This window comes from Spinacia oleracea, chromosome 6, assembly GCF_020520425.1.
Source record: "Spinacia oleracea cultivar Varoflay chromosome 6, BTI_SOV_V1, whole genome shotgun sequence".
In the NCBI taxonomy this organism is placed as follows: domain Eukaryota; kingdom Viridiplantae; phylum Streptophyta; class Magnoliopsida; order Caryophyllales; family Amaranthaceae; genus Spinacia; species Spinacia oleracea.
The window spans coordinates 142,747,788-142,773,788 of NC_079492.1; the positions used below are offsets into that span (position 1 = coordinate 142,747,788).

A 26,001-nucleotide genomic window follows, 5' to 3' on the forward strand; every position below is an offset into this window, starting at 1 on the left:
TTTCCTAAATATCCTAAAAACATAAGAATCTGTTATGAAATAAACACTATTACATAAACCTGATTTATATGTTAAATCTGTTCGGAGAAACACATAAATAACAATCGTAACTCCCCATGATTAGGTCGATTTTAAAGCTACAGTTCTTAGCCGTACTTGTTACTTTTTTGTTAGTAAAACTAACAAATGGATCCCTAGAAAGATATGGGATAAATCTTTGACGATGGGCCTTAACCGAGGTTTGGGAATCTAGAGACAAGTTAGTAAGTTACCACTCCGTATTAAATATGTTGGGCTCACAACCCGTTTACCTATGTGGATCCGGAATATATGGACTGTGGACACCACAATTCGATTTCAAAAGTTTGAACGATTGTTTTGACTATATGAGGGAGAATTCAGAATTGCAGGAGTTTGCTGTGTGCGAATGGTAGATTTCCTGAAGAATCCAGAAACTTCCTGGTAATTCTCACTTTTCTCTCACATCTCATTTCACTCTGTTTCTGCTTAATTCGTGTTGGTTTATGATTGTTGTTTGGGTTATTCGATTGATTCAAATCCAATTGAATTGCGAATTTAATTGATGAATTCTTTCTCCCGTTTGTGTGTTAATTTTCCTGCGTTCAATGAGTACTGCGACGAACAGTTTTGTAATGGAATTGATATTCATCCAAATGTGCGTAATCTACTTTGATATTCAATCTTCAGGTGATTTTTTTTTTGCTGATTTGAGAATGTATATGTTACAATTTTGTGTATAAAATGGCGGAGTGCAACTAGCTTTCTATTTTGTATGATTTCTGAAAAGGAATGGCATAATAATTTAGATCTGGCCAAAATTGACCATATTGGAACCCGAAAATGACCGAACGTACAAGAAAATAACATGAATGCATATATTAAGAAACCGAGGAAGTTCAAACTACACTTTCTTTCCAAAAATAATGGTCGCAAATGCTATTTTTGGATGTTCTGAAAAAGTGTCACATTGCGTAACATTTTTTGAAGAAGGGATTAAGTAATGGATTTTTGGCAATTGGATGAGCCTGGATGAATACCTGCATTTTAAGGAGACTAGGATGGAAATTTTAACATGGAAGCTAAAGAAACGAAATCACTTTGCTCAATTTTAGGTAGAAGTTTGGAGTTTCTCTTGCAACCCTGTCGTCTGTAAAAAGTAAAAGCTCTTGTTTCTCTTTCTCATATTGCTCTTTGTCTCTAGTCTCAACTCTCAAGTAACCTAAAATAGCCTGAAAAACTGCCTACTACTGATATCAGTAGTCTCACAAGGAATTTATCCGAAATGGTGGTTGTCTTTACTTGTGTTCTTGTTATGGTTGGTAATCTAACATATGTTAATGTTATAGTTTTAGGGTAATGACAAATCTGTAGTGAAGTTTAGGTAATATGCCTCATTGGCAAACCTGATAAGTGTTAAAATATTAATCTAGAAAAATCTAGATAATACACTTGTAAAAATATAATAGTTAAATGTACTATGTAGAAAAATCTAGAAATATAATAATCTAGAATAATCTTAGGAAATATCTAGGAGCTAGACTAGAAAAATCTAGTAACTAAAATGTCTAGAATTATCCTAAGAACAATCTAGATGATGAGGAGTAGAAAAATCTAGAAACCATAATACAACAACTATAAATAGGTTGTATGTGCATAAGTTTAGGGTGAGCCAATCAAGAGAGCTCCCAGCCTCCCACAAATATGAAGGGTAGAAACAAGGGTTCTACCAAAGAGATAAGTGAGAGACATGAGCTCTTGCAAATATTGTTGTACAATTCTTAATAATAAAGTCAATGATAAAAATGCAAGTTTGATATATTATTAAGGCCCATCAAAACTTCCGCGTGCGTCCCCAAATTTCTATCAAAAAGACTTGCTCTGTATTTGATTGGATTTCAGAAATTTAAGCTGAAACACAATTGCAGATATCAGAATTCGGAAGCTAAAGTGTTTTGCATTGATATAAGCCTGAATTACATTGATAGTTTGATAATTTATGATGATATGTTGATAAATTTTATAGTCAAATGTAAGTAGTTTTGACAGGGTGGTGTCTAGTCTTCACTTAGAGTCAGGGAAGAAAACCAGTGAGGTAGTCTAATACTCTCATATGAGTGGCTGCACTTGTAATTCACTTATCATTTGTTATTCATTATCACTCCTGGGCAGTTGTTACTTTGTTCTCGTCTCATTTTTTATATCATGAAGTGAAAATGTCTACGGAATTATGTTTTTTTACCTTTTGTTGCGTACTTGAAAATTCTTTATTTTCCTAGAGTTGAGACGTAGGATTACAACTCTTGAAATGGTTGTGCTGCCAATTCGAAATTTCTTTTAATGTTTGATTACAAACAACAAGATGTTAGGTTTAATATGCATGGCTAGTTATTTATCTTCTGTTTAGATACATCCATCATGGTAATCCAACTTGATTGACCTTCATTCTGGTTTTGTCTCTCCATTTTTCTGTTCTAAGTATGTATTGATCTGAGAATTCCTCAGGCTACCATTTCCTGGTTTAGGTATTTGGCAAAGTTTATCTAACTTCAGACTTTATTAATGTTTCAGGGACCTTTGCTTGAGCTATTGACATGCAGGCTATAGCAAATCAGCAATACGTCAAAAACCACCATTACACCGGCGCAAAAAAAAAAAATCTCCCTAGTGCGAAGTATGTTTTTCAAGCCACTCTGAAGTTCTTTTAATGATTTGTTTACTTCTAGCAAAGATATTTTCATAGCTAATCTTGCTTGAAATTTGATGCCTCATAAAATTTTGGCATGAGTAGTAAAAAGATAATGCCTACGCATTGCTAGCTAGCTACGTTTTAAATGGAATAACTCCACAACGAGACTTCACATTCATCGTTATCTGAGTCATTCCAGCTGAATCCTTCATATGGATTCTGAGGTGGAGGGATTAAGAGTCCTTCCGCCATGTTAACCAGCAACCCCGGCATATCATAAACTGCCTCATCATCCACATATTCACCATTTTCCTGCAAAACCTCATTATCATTACTTTTAACCTCATTCTCACCGGCATAACCTTCCATAACATGATCGTTTATGTTGCTAGTCTCCCCTCGGAATGCTTCTGCTGCCTCGGCTGCTGCCCTCTGAATGTCCCTAGTGTCTGTTGATGAAGGAACACTCAACCTCCATGCTGAATCAGCAAAGTTGAGACATGCATTCCTACCTCTAAGTGCCAATGCAGCCACGTCGTGGGCCCGTGCTGCCATCTCAGCAGTAGGGTATGTGCCTAGCCATATCCTATTGTTGTTATTAGGGGCTCGAACCTCACAAACCCACCGATCTCCATTCCTCTGCCTCACTCCCCTGTACACCGGGTGCCTCGTCTCCTTAAACTTCTTCCTCCCCGCCCGCTTCTTCGGGCAGCTCGACGCCAATATCATCTCGTCATCAGAGTGGGACCCTCTTGGAGTATTGGGGTTGAAACATTGCTGATTTCCATCATCCATAATGTCTCTAAACATTGACCAAGTTTCGAGTATTCGGTTTTGAGCTTGGAAAGGGGACTAGTGCTAATGTGTTTTTTTTGAGTGACTATACTGCCATGTTGCTGTGTACTTATTATAGGCTTGAGAAAGATGTTTAGCAGCGTCGAATGTAGTGTATTATACTAGGTAAGACACGTGTTAGCTTTTGATACACCGAGTCTAAAACATCTGAGGTACGGAGTACTATTATTAGCATAGCAGTATCTTCTTTTTGCCTTTGTTAATTATTTGTCCTCTAATTGCTAAAACTTTAAAGTACACTTGGGTTGCTGGCTATCTAGCACGTGTCTATATTGGAGAAATGGATTTAATTAATTACCACCTGTCCAGACGATATTGGATGACAGCAATATTTTTTACGGAGTAATATTTTTTTGAAGGGGAAAGGGGGACAGGAGATAGGAAACAGACATTTTTGCTTAAGCTATTTGAGGGGGACAACAAAATATTTCTTCACTCTACGTATGCTTAAACTTAACAGTTAACACGTGTTGATTTTTAAGTCGCCACCTGGCTTCTATTAGTGACACCTTAGTACTTTAGTTAATAATCATATGTTATTTAATTGTACAGATGTGATTTTCATAGTATTTAATTACGTACTTTAGTTATACTTTGAAAAAGTGCAAAGAACTTTCTTGTACAGTGTACTCGTAGATGTTAAGGACGAGTCTAAATTGGTGGGAATGATGGATATGATTTTGGTTGAATGGAAATAGTTTTTCTTTCTTTTTGTTATTGGCTTCATTTTGTGCCACCAATACTTATTTGGTATGGATGTTGGGGACATCACATCAAATACGTGGAAAGAGTCAAATGGGATGTTCATTTTCTTTGGATAACAAGGGTAAAGACGGTCGTGGGCCCGTGGCTATGTTGGGTCGTGCCTCGTATCGAGCCCGTGTGCCGGACCCTATAGCTTTGTACTATACCAACAAACTAAAAGGTTGGCCTAAACGGTTGTGTAGTGTCTACGTGCATAAGTATAATTCACTCGATTTAACGTGTTTTGTTTCTCGTGACTCTTATCATATTTTCCGAAAATATGCAGCCCACACACAACCCTTTAGTCCGTGCCCGTCCCGTGCTTCTTTCTTTTAGGTCGAGATGTGCCATACTTTTTTCTTAAAACTTAACCGTGCTACAACCCAATCCAAGGCCACACTTAAATAGACTTGGTTATTGGACAGGGTAGTCCAATGGGTATGGGTTAAGTTAATAAAGATTTTATTGGGTTGGACTCTTATTGGACATGGACTTTATTGGACATGGTCATTATAGGATCAAACTTATACCGTAATAATTTTGAAAACTAAAATAGCAATGATACAAAAAATTATGTAAATAGCTTCGTATTCACTTGTACTTGCACATGATTTTTTTTTCATTTTTCATTAACGACCGCTATTGAACCGCGACTGGCTTTTGACCAGTCCATTATCGACCCGTTATAAATGACCCTTTCATTACCCGATCCGTTTTTGACTCGCACTGACCTTGACCCGATCCGCCTGATAACCAGGTCTACATTTAAGTAAGGGGAGATAATATCGATAGTGCGAAGCCTTTTCGTGGTGCAATGACATGTATTAATACATGTGGATGTATGTGATTTACTTTTTGAGGAGAGAGATAGGGAGAAATGAAAATTTGAAGAAAATATAAGTATAGAGGATGAAATGATACTCTAATATCCAATGGTATAATCCAGGATGATCTAGTGGCATATCCAGGATATTTAAATATCATATACACATTATTATTATTAAGTTTGAGTTTATCCCTAGACTCGACCCTATCTTTAAACTCTGTCACATCATCTTTCCGTTAATTTTTACCTACTTTTTCATTATTCAGAATCACACAAGACTTTCCTATTTTTACACATTATCCTCAGACTCGCTTCAGATATAACTAAACTCCTTAAAATAAATAAAAAATAAGATAAAGTATGATGATGTGATATAATTTGATTTGGTTGGAGAAAAGGTGGAGTATTAAGTGATTGTTGAGTGAGTCTTGGATTTTCAAACTCACTTAAAGACTTGTTGTAGTCTTTTACCACATTATCCATAAACTTGGACTCAAGACTCACATCGAGACTCACCGTAAGACTTGAGATAAACTCACCCTAATATTATTGTAATAATTAGTGTGCTTATACCCATGGTTCACGATGGAAAGCTGCATGTTGTCTTTGCATTTCTAGTTCAAGTCTATTATGCTATTCATCTTTAGGTGTGTGTAGTATGCACCAAGCAAGGCTTGGCCTCATAAGTCCTAACCTTAAGGTTATGGGATCAAACACCACTAGAGGCTCTTTGGGGGTGAGAACTTACATCGTATTCTCCCTCACTTCTAATGAGTCTGACCTACAATTTGGCTAAAAATATCTGTGCAATGTACAAGTATAATAGGGTCCTTCATCTTACCTTAAAAAAATAAATAAATTATGTGTAGTATGCAATCAAGTTTTGACTTTCCCTAATGGAAAACAAAAAGGAAATCACACTAGTTATGATCAAATAAAAAGTGAAAAAGTAACAATACGCTCCAAAGAAGATCGAATTATTATTCGACGGGAAAGAACAATATCATTAATATGGAGTAATTAGTCATACCACATTTACAAAGATTTCAATAAAACACAAATTTCTGACATAATTGTTACAATCAAAGTAATTATTATTCCACATCCTAAAGCAAAGTTCGTAATTCATCGCTTCTAGCTTGACGCGAGTCGTGATTTTTGATGTTTTCACTTTTTTTTCAAGTAGAGTCATTCACAATTCGCGTACGAGTTGTTCTGACTGACGAGTTGATGGCAAACTCTAAACTCATACGCATTTAAATATCCTTCCCAATAATTAAAACCCCAAAATATTCTCATCCGTGGATTAGAATCAAGAATCTTGTAAAAGTTAGGAAAAAACCAGAAAACTTGGAAATAATCCCGAAAACAGGGAAAAAAAACAAAAAACAAAATATAAACGAAAAAAAGAAAAGTGGGCAGAAATAGTACTCCTTAGTCCTTACCAGGAAGAGGGTGAAGACTGAAGAGAGAAAGAGGAGCTGCGGCCAAAAAAGTTGGCTTATCAAGATTAGCAACTGCGCTTATCACCTTGTTTTTGGTTGCTTTTACTACGCATGAGTGATGTGCGCTGATTATACGCGCCCACACCACGCACTTTTAACTTACTTTAATTATTTTGGGCATATGCTAATTTTGGGGTCAGAGGAATTTGTTCTCTCCCATCTTGGGCCCTGAATTGGTCCACAAAAATAGTACGGAGTACTAATTATAGAAATCCATAAGCCGTAATAACTACCGAGTACTTGTAATTTTCTGTCATAAGGGATGAAATAACTTATTTTGTTTTTATTAAGCTCAAGTGAGGTCTAAGTTATGAGTCGACATTGATAGATACTTTTGCTAACTTTTTCATATCGTGGATAATACCCTGACACTTTAAGAGTGGCTTGGGTTATCTATGGGAGAGTTGGACGCAAAGTAGAAAGATTAGTTAGAGCTATGGGCAGGCCATTTTGGTTGGAAATTCCATTAGGCTAAGACATTACTTGGTGATATACTTCATATTTTGTATTTATAAACTTAACTTGAAACAGAGCCTAAACTACCGCGAGAATATTGAAATACACCTGGTGGGATCTTCTAGTGAAGGCGACTTAGTTTTGCTTAGGGGATTAAATGGGATAAACGAGAATTATTATTACAGTTCACCCACCTTTTTACATACTCTCCATTTCTTATCTTAATATTTGTGCAAATAGTAACTGTAAAAGAATCATTTTGAAATAGAGGTGTAGTACGTAGTAACTGGCAATAGACTTTTATTCATGTAAAGTTCCAGGGACCTTTGCTTAGGCTACTTACATAGTTACATGCAGGCTATTAGCTATAGCAATACATCATTGCAAAAACCACCATTACAATACAAAATACACTCTTTCCTTTCTCTACCCCTTACGCAAGCCTGCACAAAAACATACCCTGATACCCCTAGTCTCCCCTGATAATATTTCATTCTACTTCAAGCAAAGATTTTTTTTTTAATAGATAGATCTTGCTTGAAATTTCATGCCTTTTCGGCATGATCTATATGTACTAGAAATTAAAAATAATGCATATGCACGGAATGAACCACCCCGCAACAATTAGTTAGTCTATTACCTTGCATGGAATTTAGTCCATGCTTAATAGTTCCAGAGTGAGACATCACAGTCGTCAGTCTCATCATTCCAGTTATATCCTTCATATGGATTTTGAGGTGGTGGGAGTAACATTCCTTCAGCCATGTTCTGAAGTAACCCTGGCATGTTATATACCGCCTCTTCATCTACATATTCAGCGTTTTGCTGATGCAAAACCTCATTATTGTTAGTGTTAGTTCTTACCTCATTCCCACCACCAGAAGCTTGCATAGTAACATTATTGACATTGTTATTGCTCATGTTGCTATTCTCCCCTACATAAACCTCTGATCCTCCACCTCGGAAAGCTTCTGCTGCCTCGGCTGCTGCCTGCTGAATGTCCCTAGTGTTAGTTGATGCAGGGACACGCAGCCTCCATGCGGAGTCAGCAAAGTTGAGGCATGCAGTACTACCTCTAAGAGCCAATGCGGCCACGTCATGGGCTCGTGCAGCCATCTCAGCAGTTGGGTATGTTCCGAGCCATATTCGGGAGTTGTTATGGGCTCGGACCTCACATACCCACCGGTCCCCGTTCCTCATCCTTACTCCTCTGTACACCGGGTGCCTCGTTTCCTGTAACTTCTTCCTTCCTGCCCTCTTCTTCGGGCAGCTTGAAGCCAATGCCATCTGGTCATCATAGTTGTTAGACCCGTTTCCACTATCCATAATGTGTTTGTTTTTGTGCTTAGTTACTGATGTTTTTGAGTGTTGACTTGTTGAGTGTTGTCCATAATTGAGGCAAGTTATTATAGGGTTAACAAAAATGGTAAGCAGTGTTTAATGTTGTGTATTGTACGTAGTATCAAGTAGGACACGTGATGCTGTTTGATACACGGAGTCTAAATATATGCGTTACGGGGTACTCATATTAGAGATCAAGAATCCATTATTACGTAGTAGAAAGCATCTTATATTCTTCTTTTTTCCTTATTGGTAGTTATTTTGTCATTAAGTTGCTATAACTCTATAAGTATAGATGGTTGCCTGTTTACCACGTGTCATGCGCCGAAATTGAAGAGCATCAATTTCTTTAAAATAAGTGGTACTATTACGAGAAAGTATTTTCGGATGCATATCATAACAAAAGACAAAATAGGAAAAATGACAAAAAAAAAATGGTACTTTTTAAAACAAAAATGGTAATTTCTCCGTCCTAAAATTATTGTCCTGTTTACTAAATCAGGCGTCCCAAAATTATAGCCCGGTTTCTAATTTTGTCTACTAAGGTCCCCACTTTTTCATGTATTATATTAATTTAAAATGTATTGAAAATCCCACCAATGTACTATATTACATTTTCCTATGTACTATATTCTCTTTCACATTTACCTTATTCTACTTTTCCATACAACTCAATCATCATTTGTACTTTATTCCACTTTTTCATGTACTATATTCCATTTTTCTTAAATCCGTGTTTTTGGTCAAACGGGACTATAAGTATGGGACAGAAGGAGTACTATTTTTTACAAAATGGTACTTTTTTACATGAGTTAAGCTAATGTTTGGGGATTCAACTTTTACATTTTTCACCGTTGAGGACTCGTACCTTTTTTTTTTCACCTTTTGGGACCTATTATTCATTTTCCGGTCAAATTTAACCAAAGGATAGAAAAGTTTAGTCCCTTTGGTTAAATGTTTGGGTCCTTGAGTTAAAAATAATTTATGTATAATGATTGGTGAAATTTTTGAAATGTAATTAACCCAACAACCAAAGGGAAGTTTTGATTATTAGATAAATTATTTCCTTAATTTTCTAAATTACCCTGTAGTTGGTCATTAAGAAATTTATTTTCGTAATATTAGGCTAAAGAAATGTGAGATTTTCTTTAATTTTCAAAATTAATTTTTAGACCGATTGTTATATAGATGAAAGTGAGTTAACAATTTTATCCTTGTATGAGTAAGTCATCCTCCTCCTCAATCTTTCTTGTCTCACTTTATCAATTGAAGTAGTACTCAGAAGTTGTCAAAAATTCACCAGTAATCATTACTAATGTTATTATGTTAATAAACTAGATCAAACTTCATCTCAATTACTTCTTTTTGTTTTGTGTTCCTATATCAATTTAAGATATTCAACTAAACCACACAAACTTCATCTCAATTGCTTTTCTTTGTTTTGTGTTCCTAAATCAACCATCAACCGTACGTAAGCCACCCCAACTATACAAATTTCCAACTGTTATTTTTGGCTGGAAGTTGCCTTTCAATCACCACCGGAAACACACCTTCATCAAGAAAAATATGAACATTTGGGTTGTTACACCACCGCCATGGGAAAAATAAGTTATCAAAGGAGCAATTAGATTGGGTTAAGAGAGTCACCATTAAGCATCACGAGATGAGATTAATTCACAAATACCTTGAAAGAAAATGTTTGTAAGATCGAATACGAAAAACATGAACAAAGTAATAATGCAATGGTATGGTATACTACTTTAATGTATCACAAGGATTAACCAACACCTTCGACTTTGTCATTGGCATGTTATTACCGCGGCTAAGTAACACTTTCGGTGTGGGATATGAAGGATTGCACCAACCGTAGTTGGGGCATGAAAAAGTCTTGTGATCCATATCTTACAGGTTCAATTGGAATGGTATCAACATTTTTGTTTTTACATGCATCAGTTATCAACATATCTTTTGATGTGCGGATGTTTAACAAACTGCAACAAAGTCAGTCACTTTTTTTCCTTTATTTTGCAATTAATTAATTTTTTCATATAAAATAATGTTGGTATAGTTAACGTTGAGTTAACGGTGAGTTAGTTAACGTTGAGTTAACGGTGAGTTAGTTAACCGGAAAATAGAAAAGAGGTCTCAAAAGGTGAAAAAAAAAGTATGGATCCTGAAAGGTGAAAAACATAAAAGGTTAAACCCCATCCTTTAACTTAACTCTTTTTTATATGAATGGTACTTCCTTTTTTGTCTTTTAGCTATTTATCTTTTAGCTGATATGTGTGTTGCCACACATATCTATCTGATATGCGAAAAAACAACCTGTACTACTACTGGCCTACTGGGAGTGGTAGACCCGTGTATTTTGAAGGGGAAAGGGGACAGTTGAAGAGGAAACAAACATTTTTAGTTTAAGTGGCCTTTTGGTTTCAATTAGTGACGCTTAACTACTTTAGTTAATATGCATATGTTAATTAATTATGTACTTTAATTGTGACATAAATACTGAAGGAAATAATGCTATTGGTCCAAGTATGCATTCTATGTTAAGTCTAATAAATGCGGTTCAGTATTAATTAACAAGTTAATAATTCAGTGAGATCAAGTGAGCTGAATGCCTAGCTAGAGGCCGCTTCAGTTCAAGTGGAATTAATGATATTAATCCACAGCTTACTCTTGACTGAACCCGTAGGGTCACACAAATAGTACGTAAACGGATCAAGTATTTAATGGCATTAAATACTCCATCTATGAATATTCGGAACCGACGGATCTTGGTTTCAGTGGGAGCTAAGATCGTCACAGGCAAGAAATGAATACTCCGGAAACGATGATATTGCCGGAAACGGAAATATGGATCGTATCGGAAATATGAATATTATCCAAGTCGTAGATGTTGCCGGAAACGGAAACATGGTACGTATCGGAAAATATTGTTGGAAATGGAAATATTACCAGAATCGGAAATATTGCCGGAAACGGAAATATTGTCAGAATCGGAAATATTACCGGAATCGGAAAATAATTCCGGAAACGGAAATATTAAATATTTGTTCGAAACGGAAATTAATTCCGGAATCGGAAATATTGAATATTGTTCGTATCGGAAATAGATTCCGGAAATGGAATTTTAATCGGAAGCGTATCGTACGAATTAGCATCGGACGAGGCCTGCCGGACGAAGGCCCAGCACGAAGCCAGGCCATCGCCCAGCAAGCACGCACGCCACAGCCCAGCGCGCACAAGGCCACGCATGCGTGGGCCGCGCTGCGTGGGCTGCTGCTCGCATGCGTGGGCAGCCCTTGTGGCTGCCGTGTGTGTGTGAGTTTGAGCTCATGCGAGATTCCTGAATCTGCAAGAGTCAGTGTATGATTAAATGTCTATTCCTATTGGATAAATTGATTAAGTAGAATTCATGTAGAATTCTAATTCCAATTAATTCGCATCCTACTAGGATTACGATTACTTTTCCATAACTCTATAAATAAAGGCCTAGGGGTCATAATTTATACACAAGTTTCAAAGTATTCAAAAGTGAGTTTTTTGAGAGAAAATTCAAACACCCATCTTGCCCCAAAAGTGCCGAATTTTCTGAGTACCTTAAGGGCGACTCTAGTTGGTCAATCTTAAGGCGGATCCGGACGTGCTGTGGACTTTCTACGGAGGGACGACACTTGGAGTCCTAAAAGACTTGTTCTTGTTCGGTTCGGGCGCAGCTAGGGAAGGCACGCAACAAAGAGTATGCATCTAAACTATGCTAAATGATTATGTGTAAATAATATGTTTCCTGGGTTAATGGTTGTTTCCGCATGATCTATGTAATGTCATATGTATCATAACTTAACAAATACTTCCTCCGTTCTTATTTACATGACACAATTGGATTTTGGGCACTATTAGTATTCACACAAGCTCCTTTGACTTCCTTTTGTGGTTTATACTTAAGAAAAAACATAGTCGTGTGGGGTCTTGTTAGATTCGTCTCAATAAATATTTTTTAAATATCAACTTTTTATAATTTTTTTATCCATAATTGGAGATATTAATGTTTGAAATAGTACGTTGACAAACGTACCTAAATAATTGTGTCATTTAAAAAAGAACAGAGGAAGTATAAAAATGTTACAGTAAGTTAATGGATAATTTTTTTTAAATGGTACGGATATATATATTTTTTTAAAAAAATTGAGCGAATGAACTTCAAGAAAAGTAGAAATTATAAATGCGAGTGGGATTATTCAAACCTATCAACACTTATATATTTCTACTATTTTTTATTTTTACAAAAACAGTTATACAATTACTCCCTCCGTCCCTTAATACTCGCACTACTTTTTTTTTCGGGTCGATCTTTAGTATTTGCACCGTTTCTATAAATGAAATACCAATATTATATTATTTCTCGCACTTACCCATTAACCCACCTATGAGTAAGTATATTCCTATGTCAGATATGTTTTTACAAAAATATATCAGCTAACAAAACGACAAAATAGGTTAAAGACAAACACTAAAGGACAAAATCAATTTTTTTGAAAAATGACATTAGTTTTTGAAAAATGGCATTTGTTCTTTGTAAAATGGCATCTGTTTTAATGTTTATCTTAACCATATTTCGTTGTTTTGTGGGGTGATACATCTCTTAGATGATTCTCTCCGCCCTCACCCACCTACACCCCTACCCTACAAAAATTCATTTGAAAATTCTCATCTCCCACTCACCATCCCTTACACATTTCTCACTAACTATATTAAAAAAAAATACCCCACTATCAACTACTCCCTCTGTCCCTTAATACTTGACCTGTTTTGACCGGACACGCTTGCCAATGCACAACTTTGACCACCAATTTCTTTAACTACATATTATAAAAACTTACAAAAATATTAATATTTTGAGTATATATATTAAGATAAAGCCAACAATATATTATATATTAACATTTATTTCCGTATACTAGAAATAAAATAGGGTCAAAGTGAATTATGTGAATAGTGCAAAAAGTCAAAACAAGTCGAGTATTAAGAGACGGAGGGAGTAACAATCATTAAATTAGTAAGTCAGTTCAAGTGTCTTAAACTTCGCACCGATTAGTATTAAGGGACGGAAGGTGTACTTTTTTGATTTGGATGTAGGGGTCCATTTGCATTTGTTTTTGTTTTTGTTTTTGTTTTTAGGGACATAACATCTGCTACAAGAGTAAAATGAGATGTTTATGTGTATCTTGATATTGCAAAATTACATTTAAATTTAATCTTATTATGGAGTATGTATTATTATTACCAGTTATTAAACGGACTAAAACTTTATTATCTTTATATTATCTCTGTTTGATTTTTTCTAGTTTTTGGTCTTTTAAATATTTTGTATGTGAGTAATTTTTTTACCTTTTCTGATTTAATCTGATATAATAATAATAATAATAATAATAATAGTAATAACAGTAATAATAATAATAATAATAATAATAATAATAATAAAAAATTGAAGAAAACAGAGCCTAATAACTTTAATGTGTTGTACTCCTATTATTTATGACTGGAATATTTTAGGAAGGGTCCGTAGGCAACTTTCACTTTCATATGCAGTGATTTGCGATCGCTCATGAGAGCCACTGAGCCACTCCACTGCCATCGTATATTACTAATGGTACTACGGATGAGAATCTTATTTTGGTGGCTCTTAGTCTCTTTCCTATGTCCACATTAGCTCCAACTCTAAATAAGAGTCCCTTTTAAAAGTTATGGAAATGCACTAACTCTTACCACTAACTCTTATTCTCTCTCACCCTCTTATTTTATTTTATTTTCAAGCAAAAATGTTGACATGGCACTAGCTCTTATTTATAAGAGCTAGCTCTTATTTCAGAAATTTCTCTTACAATCTCCAAATAAGAGACTCCCATTACACACCTAAGAGCTAGCTCTTATTTTTTCTCTCTCCTTAAGAGTCATCTAAGAGAATCCCCTTATTCATGCTCTTATTGCTTATCAACTACTCCCTCCGTCCCGGAATACTTGACCTGTTTTCCTTATCGGGCCGTCCCTTAATACTTGACCTGTTTCTAAAAATGGAAATATTCTAACAATATTATATTATTTCTCACTCCACCCCTATTAACCCACTTACCCCCTACTCCATACAAAAATAATTAAAAATTCAACCCCTACTCTCCCCCAACCCCACCTTTTTACACATTTCCCACTAACTACATTAAAATAATAACCCACTATCAACTACTACCTATTAAACTAAATAAGTCAATTCAAGTCCCTTAAACTCTGTGCCGGTCAAACCGGGTCGAGTATTCCGAGACGGAGAGAGTATCTTTTTGTTGCACTGAATAGACGTGCCACTCCCACGCACTCCAACTAGCTACGGATTTATTATTTCCGGCTCTCTTTAAACAAAACAAAACCAAAGTCGATGGTATGCAGAATTGGTTCTCTCCCAGACTTGGGCCTTGAATTGAGTTCACCTAAACTTTTTCCGTTTCTTAATGGATATACTCTTTTGTTTCTATATGGGGGCATTTGGTTAGGGATATTGAGGAAAAGGAAAGTGAATGATGGATTTTGATTCCATTTGTTATTGTTTGTTAGGTGATTTTTGTCATTTTCTTTTCCATCTTTTTTTTTCACCTACTCTAAATGCTTCTTTAATAATACCCTCCCCCCAAACCCAAGGATTTTTCATTCCCATTTTCCTTGACCACCCGAAATCCCGCCAAAACTCCACCAGCCACCGACCGCCACTAATCGACCACCCTTCACTGCGAACCAAAACACCGCCCGCTGTCGGCAGAAAGAAGAGAGAGAAACCAAGACTTTCAGCGGCGGAATTGTTAGGTCCGTTAAGAAGTTACTGATGAGAACGCCTGGAAGTGGAAAGGCGTGATTGACGCGACTTCATGGGAATAGTATGAGATACCAATCTAGACAAAGCACACACAATATAAATAATGTGGTAAACCCACGTCCTAACTTGTATTATTAATCAAAATTGTTATTAACATTACAATCAATCAACCTCACAGGTGTTTCTCTCAAACAATGTTCAAGCCCAAGATCTCAAGCATATCATCATAATGGTATTCCCCAACTTCATAATGGAGTACTAGTTTTAGGAAAACACAATATTACTAGAATATTACAATTTAAGAGAAACCAATATACTAACAAATCAATTCCTAAATACAACTCGTAAATTAAGAATTCAATAACATAATATATCTCCTAAATAAATACGGAGTATATAGTAATAAACCAGAACCAAAATATGTCGTAATCTTGTGGAACTCGTCAAAGTCTACCATGTACTCTATTGTTTCGAATCCACTATTCATAACTCATCGCCATTTTGGGTTTAATATTATAAGGACTCCTCTAGAGTTCACTATAGACCGCCGAGAATCTTTTTCCATAGTGAATTTACTGGCGGAGAAATCCCCGTTAGCAACTGCTATTGCCGCCATTGTTAGGGTTTTATTTGGATTGATTGAGTGAAGAGGAAGGAGGTTGGGGGTGAGAATGAAGAGGAAGCAGGTTGGGGGAGAGGTCGGATTTATTAAGTAATCCCAACAACATTTAACATCATTGGGATTTATTCTCATTCTCCTTTTCCTTTACTGATTCCATTCTCTTTACCCCGTGTGAACCAAATGTCTACTAAGTGTATTATACTTATACTCCGTAAGATTAATAATTCACATTGTTTTATTTTTATTTCTACTAATTACCTTTTCTTGGAAATAATTATTTCTAAAAATTGTAGCTTTTTTCTTTCTTTTTTTTGTATTTAAACATAGCTCCCCTTTTATTCGTTGACGTTGGAAATCGAAATTAACTATTAACTGATGTCCACTTTAAATTTCCCTATTAGAGTGATCAGTATAGACATGGATGCATCTCTAGCTTTCAAAGGGCATGTGGGTTGAAATGTGAGTTGTGTGTCACAGATAGGCCTGGTTATTGGTTAGGGTAGTCCAATGGACATACGGGTCGGGCCAATTTTAAAAGGGTCTTGACCCTTTACCTTTTTATTGGACATGGTCCTTATAGGGTATTTCCTTATAGGGCTCTTATAGGGTATTAATTTAAAGCCCAATAACTTTAGAACAAAAATTTAAGGGTCAAGCCTGGTAAAAAGAATACAAAGCTCTCTTGCTTTCTCTCTCCTCCTCCATACGCGATCCTATCTCAGTGTTCTCTCTCCTCATTCCTCACCTATCCATCAGCCTCCATGGTAAAAGTTCTTTAAACTCGAACCTTACTTGCAACGTCAGGCTACAACACGAGCGAAATATGATCTTTGGGAAAGGAAAAGAAATCTAAGCACCTTCTTTTCGTTTTCAATTAAATTCATCAGCCTACATTTTCTTCCCTTAATCCAACGAATACTCTAAAAGATGAAGCAAAACTTGAAGTGGAAGAGATGGCTGCAACGACCATGCAAATGGTGGAAAGTGGTGGTGGAATTGGTGGTAGTGGTGGTGGTGGGGTGGAAGCTCATCCTTAAGCATTTATGTATCTGGGCCTCTGAATCTTTCTTCGCCTAATTGGAGTAGTTTGAAATGGTTTTTTTTTATTGAAATTTTAAATGAAATTATGTCACCTTGGTTTTGATTTCTGAATATTTTGATTCATTTTCAGTGTAATTATATTGAGGATAATCTGATTCATTTTCAGTGTAATTTTAAATGAAATTTTTGTATATAGATTTGTTGTTCTGTAGGTGTGAAGAACTTTTTTTTTTGGCTATGACCTGACTCGCTATAGACCCTATTAGCTTTTGGCTATGACCCTGACCCTTATGACCATAACCCGACCCTGACCCGCATGTATTTTTCTATGACCCGCAAATGACCCGACCCGCTAATGACCCGCCCCGACCCTCCCAATCGTCGCGTGATGCCTGAATTCTTGAGGCTTGATCAAGCCCAACCTACCCCATATGCGCAACAAACATCGTACATAGCAATAGTCGAGGAAATAACACATAATGATACTAACCTGCGGCAAGATACATACATCAGTACAAGCACACGTACAGGCTCATGGGAGTTGTCTAATATGGAACACATTGGGCTTTAGTATCAGAAAAATGTCAACACGTGGCAAGCTCCGTCACATAAGCCAAAAACGCACTCCTGTGGCGCTTCGAGGCTTGTAGTTCGTTGCTTCCCAACGCACATATCACTCATGTAACTCTCGTACGACACATGTGACATGCATCCATTGCGCTCCGCAACGATCATTAAGGACGTTGCACAATAAATCCCACCCTTAGCACCACAATGTGTCTCTTTAGATATCTCACTTGTTGCATACATTTGTCCCCGATCGCTCAACATGTTCAATAACAACAGCTTCTGACACGTAGTAGTCACAAACATACCCCACGGTCTATCGGGGGCGTTCCCGTGAGCTTGCTCACTTACTCCAATGGTTAGCGCACCATCCACACTAGCTTGATATGGGGGGGCCCAACCGCCACAGAATTGGTGGTCTTCCTGATGGTGTATAGAACATTTCTCTTTTACGATGTTGAAACGACTCTGATACCACATGTCACAAACGAGCCTTTTGACCGCCCGCACGACACCTGAATCCTCGAGGCTTGATCCAAGCCAACCTACCTTATATGTGCAACATGCATCGTACATAACATTAGTACAAAAAACAACATGCAATGATACTAACCTGCAGTAAGATACCTGCATCAGTAATGGCACCACAACCTCATGAGAGTTGTCTCGTATGGTACACACTTGGCCTTAACATCAGGAAAAAGTCAACACATGACATGTGCCTCACGATCATGAAGGAAATGTGGTGTTTTAGCGACACAAAGAATTCAAGCTTGGCGGTCGACAGAGTTTGCCGAATGCAAAGCCCTATTCATGGCAATCAAGCTTGCAATGAAGCATACTCCATATACAACATCAAATCCTCCCCGTAGAAAAGAACAACAAGCGCACATAATTGACATGTCATTCTATTCTACATCAACATTATTGGACAAGATTAATCCTTGGCTGCTCTCATCAAGTATAAATCAAATATGTTCGTAAGTCAAGACTTTGTTCTATTCACCTTATGTTCACTTATTTCAGGGCAAATACGATCATATAAAATTAATATAATATAAAATAAGGGGAAATAGAATAGTACTCCGTATAAGACAATGGGTAATAAGATAAGATAATAAGTTAGTTGAGGTTTCAAAGATTTTTTATAGCTGAAAAGTTATTTCTTATAAGTTCATGAGAATTCATACTAGCACATAAAAGTTTGATCCAAAATATTGCAATGAGACCATATTTTAAGGATGTATAAAATATAAAATAAGATAAATTTAGAGACTATAAAATGAGATAAGATAAATTCAGGGAAGTTCAGGTGAACAGAATAATACTTGAGTTCGAGTCAAATAAGTTTAGTGAGCCAAGTCAAATTTAAAGGGAGGATCAAAACAAAGTACCATGTTATGCCGTGTTTTTCTTGCCAGTTATTCGTACGGATCCAAACAAATTTATTGGGTGAGTACTTATCACTAACTGTGCTTATCACCATATTTAATTATTTATTAGTGATGTGCACTGATTAGACGCGCCACTCCCACGCACTTCAACTAACTTTTCGGCTATCTTTGAACAAAATGAACAAATAAGATTTGACTGTTTATGAAATTAAAAGAATTAATTATTTGTTCTCTCCCAAACTTGGGCCTTCAATGTACCCCCATAACTTACATACTGGAGTATACCTGTTTCTAAATACGAGTAATAATATTCATAAACGGCAATTTAATCCTTATATATCTCGTAAAAAAAATCTTTTACTATGACATAGTCCGTATGTGATTTATACGTAAGAGGAAAAAAATAGTCATATGAAACCTTATCGGAGTTTATTTGCATGTTCAAGTACTGAAGTATAATTTTACAAATATTGCTCTTTTTATTTCTTTAAGGTTGCCCATTTTTCATTTTCGTTCATTGTTTGTTCTCACATGTTCATGCTCACACAGTCACACACTATTACTCCGTAGTATTTAACGTTGGAACAAAAAGCCAAATCCATCAAACTACTTCGCATATTTTAATATTTTGCCTTCATCTCTTAGAAAAGTGAATAAAAGCATTCGAGATTATGTATTTTGGAGAGAGGGAGTACATATACTTCGTATATAGTTAGAGATATTAATACTCACAGTTTTCCATTAGTACGTTGACAAAAATGTGAAAAGTTATACATTAAAGGATTCAGTTTAATTGATTAAGCTCAAGCTAAGTGGAGTCCAGATTATGACACTGATAAATATTTGCTCAATATTCTGGACTTAATACTTCATAGTTCATACTACTATTCATATTAATGTTTCAGGGATCTTATAGTCCATGCTTAATAATTCCACAGTGAGACTTCACAGTCATCAGTTTCATCATTCCAGTTGTATCCTCCATATGAATTTTGAGGTGGAGGGAGTAACATTCCTTCAGCCATATTCATCAGTAACCCTGGCATGTTATATACCGCCTCTTCATCCACATATTCACCGTTTTGTTCTCCATAATTATAAGTTTCCATAACATGATTGTTGTTTATGTTGCTATTCTGATCCACTGCATAAACCTCTGATCCTCCACCTCGGAAAGCTTCTGCTGCCTCGGCTGCTGCCTGCTGAATGTCCCTGTGATCAACTGATGCAGGAACACGCAGCCTCCATGCAGAGTCGGCAAAGTTGAGGCATGCATTACTACCTCTAAGCGCCAATGCAGCTACATCATGGGCTCGTGCAGCCATCTCAGCAGTTGGGTATGTGCCTAGCCATATACGAGTGTTGTTATTGGCTCGGACCTCACACACCCACCGGTCTCCATTCCTCTGCCTCACTCCCCTGTACACCGGGTGCCTCGTTTCCTGTAACTTCTTCCTTCCTGCCCTCTTTTTCGGGCAACTCGAAGCCAATGCCATTTGTTCATCATAGTTAGACCCCATTGAAGCGTTGGGGTCGAAGCATTGCCCATTTCCATATTCCATAATGTGTGTTTTGTTAACTTGGATTAATGTTGTGTTTGAGTGTTGTGTTTGATCGAGTGATGTGTTTGATCGAGTGATGTGTTTGATCGAGTGTTGTGTTCGAGTGTTGTGTTTGATCGAGTAATGTGTTCGAGTGTTGTGTTTGATCGAGTGTTGTGTTTGAGTATTGTGTGGTTATGTTTGTGTCCATATTTGAGGCAGGTTAATATAGGAGTAACAAAAATGTTAAGCAGTGTTTAATGTTGTGTATTATAAGTGTTATATGTTTGATACACGGTGTGATAAAAATATTTGAGGTACCATTATTCGTCTAGCACAGTAGTGTCTTCTTTTTGTCCTTTTGTTGATAAAAGCACACGTTGTTTGTGGGTATTTATCATGTGTCCATGTTGGATATATGGATTTATAATTTATTTAATTTCTACGTGTTAAGGCGAAATTGGAAAGCAACAGTTTCTTTAAATAGCTTTATTTTTACTTTTTTGCTGTGTACGGAGGGGATATTTCGGTGTTGTAGACAGGTTCGTTTTTTCGCATATCTGATAAGTGTGGAAACACACATATCAACTAAAAGACAAATAGCTAAAAGACAAAAAAAGGAAGTATCATTCATGTAAAAAAAATACCATTCTTTAAAAAAAAAGTACCATTTGTGTTTAGAAAAGTACCATTTAATTATTTTTTTTGTCCTTTTTCCTATTTTGTCTTATGTTCTATTATGTATTTTCCCATACATATCTGATATGTATTTGTACTTCCTCGTTGTAGACTCGTGGAATCCGTAGGAATCGTATGGGAGATAGGGGTCCGCATTCGATCTAAAACTCCGTCGAAATTTTGGATATCAGGTCCGGTTCTAAGGTTTTGAATATTTCAGGTACGATATTGAAAAAAGTTAGGATTTCATATTGGATCAATCAAGTTTTTCTATTTATCTTTCGGATCCTATTTTAATGTTTCAGATATTTTCGATAGTGTATCTGGAAAAAAAAATTAATGTAAAACTTGACTATTTTTTAGATACCAGTTGTTGGACCAGGCGATAGCGCGCGGGGTTTCCCAAGAGATGTATAAACAATTAGTTAAAGTAAATTTGTAAAACCTTGTATAGTAAATGCTAGGGAAAACGAAATATGAAAATCACAAATATACAAATTTTAAACACAAACGCTTAGGTAATATATATTATACATTAGATGTGTTTGGCAACCAGGATTCTTTAAGTTTTACAAAATGAGCAAAGGCAATGAGTATTGGCTAAGAACATGAAACATCGCCTTGCAAAATTGCTCAATGCATACTACATTAAACTTGGGGAGTTAGGGTGATGCATCATTACCTACTAGGCTACTAGTGTCAAGCTACTATGTAATTTATACATATAGAAATTAACATTGATGCTTAGCCACATAGAGCTGGAAATCATCCTTGAACTTCATTTATTCACCATCTTCTTTCTTCCGGAACAACTTGCTTGAGGGTCCACTACACAACATGGTTCCTCTATAAAGAGTTGGTGTTCCTATTTCGGTCAGCAAATGCTTGGTGCGAATAAACTCTTGGAGAAACATGAATGCCACTTGGATCATTCTACAATTTAAATACAACTTAGTCTAGGTAAAACTATAATATAAAATCATACCGATATACTCCCTCCTTCCCTAAAAGATTGCCTCGTTGCGATTATTAGGGTCAAACTTTGAAAACCTTGACCAAGAATCATCATCAACCCATAAGAAATAATATATTCACGTGGGATTTTGTCAGATTCGTTTCAATAAATATTTTCTCAATATCAACATTTTATAATTTTTACGCGTGTAGAATTAGACGTATTTAAATTTTAAGTCGTGTCTTGGAGACCTTAAAAAGTCAAATGGGCAAACTTTTTGGGACGGATGGAGTATAACATTGTGTTTATGGAAAAGACAAAAAACAAATAAATTATTAAGTGTAGTAAGAGAAAAGGGTAAAACAACTACTGTGAAGTGTAATAAGAGGGGAGGGGGAAATGGTAAATGCACTATTGTTAGGAAAAAGACAAAAAAAAAACAAAGAAGGTATTGATGGTATTTTAGTAATACCACTTAACATGAATAGAAATCAAAGTGGTATTTTAGTAATACCACTTTACATGAATAGAAATCAAAGTTCAAAGCTCTATAGGAGAATTTTGAAAAATCGAGTTGACATCGAAAATTCGGATGATATGCGATCTGGTATCCGAAATTTTTACATTGGATTTGGATCACATTTTCTGGTCCAAAAAATTCGGATCGGATACGATGTTCGAATATGAAAGCCCATAGCATAAGCTATAGCAACTATGTGCTTGCAACCTCGTAGGTCTGACGTGGCTCTGATGGGTCAGGCTAGTCAAGTGGGTTTGAAGGGTTTAGACGAGTATTAGGAGTTGATGTTGCCCGGTGGGTTTGGATGTACTTAAGCGTTAAATTACTTACTTTTTATGTTATTGACTTAGTCACAGAAATGTAGTTAATGTATATGAACATAAATATTAAATTTATTAGCACTTTAAACATACAAAATCGTTTAAATTAAGATGGTGTGTCGGGTGGGACTGGGTTGGGTTGGGTTGGGTTTGGTTGGTTAGGTGGGTCGTGGTGGGTTGTGTTGAGTTCGCTAAGGTGGGTCGAATGGTCTGTGCTGGAAAATTTCGGCCCACGGCACATCAAAAAATGTATTCGGGTTGGGTGGGTTGTGTCATTGGTCATAGATGTGTCTGACCCACGTGATCCACTACAGAACGTGTCAGGGTGTGCTGGGTCATACGACCTACTGGCCATCTCTATTCGTCACCCACATTCATTCCTTAAATCCCTTCCCTCTTGGGTGAACCGGGTTGGTTGATTTTCGGGTTAATTGTTAAATCCTAAAAGAAAATCACAAATTCTTATTTGCATGTGATGAATAATATATATTATTCCCGGAGTAAAAGTTAATCTTATATATGTAAAAGTTATCTATTTTTTAGTGATAAAATTTTTCATTTTTAATAAAAAAATATTTCTTAAAAACAACAAATAATGTATAAATTTATTCATTTAGCCTTTTAAAAAGTATATCTATTAATATTTTTTATAATATAAAAGTTAATCAAAACATATTAAGTGTTAAAAAAACCAGGTACAAGTTTCCTGGTGAAGTGTATAATAAATTTATTATACACTTTGTACATGCAAAATCTTTTGTTATTTTCTGATTGGCAAAAAATTTCATGATCTAAGTTTTTAGGTTTTGACATAACAAATTGCAATTCAATCTTTTAGGGATCGAGGGGATAATCAGATGAGTATTTATGGTTGAAAGCCTGGAATATTTTAGGCATGGTCCATAACTCTCCTTTTCCTAGATCTCTATTATATAAGCCAGCTCCTGAGGGCTTTTTAGTAAAATGACATTTCGTGTCCACCTAGCAATTTACAAAAACACCCTCCCCGGTTTTATTTCAAACCCTAAAAATTCCATTTGAGTGCAGCAGCACCTCGGCAATTCTTCATCTTCTCTCATTCTCTATCTTCCATTCTTCGATTCATCTTCGTCTTCTACCTTTGAGATCGGATTCTTTTCGTTTAATGCGGTGGATTCTAGCAAAGCGGTGGAGCCATCCGAGAATGCAGATTAATGCGCAGAGGAAAGCGACGAGGATGACAACGAAGTCGCCGGCCAACGTATTCTCCGCCGCTTCCTTAGCGCAGCAGCCACCGTATTCGCTTTTCTATTTCCATCAGAAGTTCAGATCTGAAGGTAAAATCTTCCCTCATTTCCTTTATTATTTTCATGTACTCATAGTTTTTGTTGTAATGCGATGAGTGTTCACATTCTTCTTAGATCTCACTTTCGATCAGAATAAGAGAGAGAAAAAAAAACCCTCAAATCTTTCGTTCGTAGTAGCAATGAAACCACTTAATCAAGTAATTATGCTTTTTGAAAAACCAATTTGCAGCATTTGCCTCCTTTATTTCTCTCTCATCATCGCCTTGATCTTCACCAGGGTAAGCTTTCAATTTTTATCTTTTTTTTGCCTATTAATTTTCTGGGTTTTTGTTGAATCTTTAATGTTTGCTTTAATCTTTCAATTGATTCCAATACCCAATTATTTGAACAAGAAATATCCGTTTAATTAACCTTGGATGTTGTTGCTGCATATAGGCCAAGAGAACCAAGAAGGTCAGGATTGTTGGGAAATACGGTGAGTTCTTCTGTGATGATGTTAAAGGATGTCATATTGCATAACATAATGCCATTTGATTGGAATTTCTTTTGGTTTGGCAAACTCATGAAGATTCACTGAGGAATAAGATCGAACAGGTGGTTGGCAAACCAAATCTGCTGCGAATTTGTGGCTAAATTACAAAACAGAATATATGGGGATGCTTCAAATATCACTGAGATTATAAAAATGAGCGATTAATTTGATACCCAGATGGATTATTGGATTACAACAATAGGGTGGTCAAATTTATTGAAAAAAAATAGTGCGAAATTAGCTGATCCCCATTTTGGTGTTTGAAGTTGGAGACAATTTGTGGCGAATCGAAACTATTTGCACTATTTTTGTGGATTTATATTGTATTCTGTGTAGTATAGTTCATTAAGTTATTTTGGGTGGATTTCTCTGTAATTTCAAAATAGAATTGAGGATGGGTGAGACACTGAGACTGTGAGAGGGAGGAGTTAGGACATTCCGAAAAGGGGGAAGTTAGTGCCCACTAACTAGAGGTCTGGCATATGGCATAACTAAGTTAGTGCCTTTTTCTATAACTATATTTTTTTCGTCATGGTTGCAATTGTATAATTCGGAATTCTGTTGTTTTGTGGTTGATTATTATAGAAGGGTTCTATTAATTCCTAAAGTTTGATGTTCTATATTAATTCTTTATTTTGGTACTAAGATTTAAATTCTTTGTCATGTAAAGGGCATGATTACTTTGTTTCACTATTTTGATGTATGATCATTTAGTATAACCTTAATTTTTTTTTAAATAGAAATTTTGTGAATATTTGTTCAATCCAATATTTGTATTTAGTGGTAGTAATACAATTTTAAGCTTTTATATAATCCCGCACGCATCGCGTGCATATAAGACTAGTAGATAAATAGATTAACTACTGTCCTTATCAAATTATTATGTTGATTTCATTACGCATTCAGTGATGTGCATCGATTATACGCGTCAATCCCACGCACTTCAACTACGGCGTAACATCATTTTGTCGGCTCTCTGAAGTCTGAACAGAACTACTCCCTCCGTCCCGGAATACTTGACCTGTTTTCCTTATCGGGCCGTCCCTTAATACTTGACCTGTTTCTAAAAATGGAAATATTCTAACAATATTATATTATTTCTCACTCCACCCCTATTAACCCACCTACCCCTTACTCCATACAAAAAATAATTAAAAATTCAACCTCTATTCTCTCCCAACCCCACCCCTTCACACATTTCCCACTAACTACATTAAAATAATACCCCACTATCAACTACTACCTATTA

General features: G+C 36.0%; 3 protein-coding genes and 1 long non-coding RNA gene across 6 annotated transcripts; 1 reads left to right on the forward strand and 3 right to left on the reverse strand.

Annotated features, from left to right (window-relative positions):
- LOC130462618 (uncharacterized) lies at positions 1-25,416 on the forward strand. 3 transcript variants are annotated; one of them, XR_008923171.1, is made up of 5 exons: positions 1-462; positions 2,590-2,692; positions 21,251-21,359; positions 24,656-24,695; positions 24,789-25,416. It is a non-coding gene; the product is annotated as an uncharacterized lncRNA (long non-coding RNA). The 3 variants fall into 3 exon arrangements; XR_008923169.1 differs by having other exon boundaries at positions 5-462; positions 24,656-25,416; XR_008923170.1 differs by lacking the exon at positions 21,251-21,359 and having other exon boundaries at positions 32-462; positions 24,656-25,416.
- On the reverse strand, positions 2,547-3,560 carry LOC110784339 (dehydration-responsive element-binding protein 1A-like). The gene has a single exon (XM_021988776.2). It carries the CDS (start codon positions 3,515-3,517, stop codon positions 2,849-2,851), a length of 669 nt encoding a protein of 222 aa, XP_021844468.1. The 5' UTR covers positions 3,518-3,560; the 3' UTR covers positions 2,547-2,848.
- LOC110784302 (dehydration-responsive element-binding protein 1A-like) lies at positions 7,370-8,638 on the reverse strand. Its single transcript, XM_021988743.2, has one exon. It carries the CDS (start codon positions 8,417-8,419, stop codon positions 7,757-7,759), a length of 663 nt encoding a protein of 220 aa, XP_021844435.2. The 5' UTR covers positions 8,420-8,638; the 3' UTR covers positions 7,370-7,756.
- LOC110784336 (dehydration-responsive element-binding protein 1A-like) lies at positions 19,633-20,666 on the reverse strand. The gene has a single exon (XM_021988774.2). The coding sequence runs from the start codon at positions 20,480-20,482 to the stop codon at positions 19,844-19,846; it is 639 nt and encodes a 212-aa protein (XP_021844466.2). The 5' UTR covers positions 20,483-20,666; the 3' UTR covers positions 19,633-19,843.
- Positions 25,417-26,001: the final 585 nt, after the last annotated feature.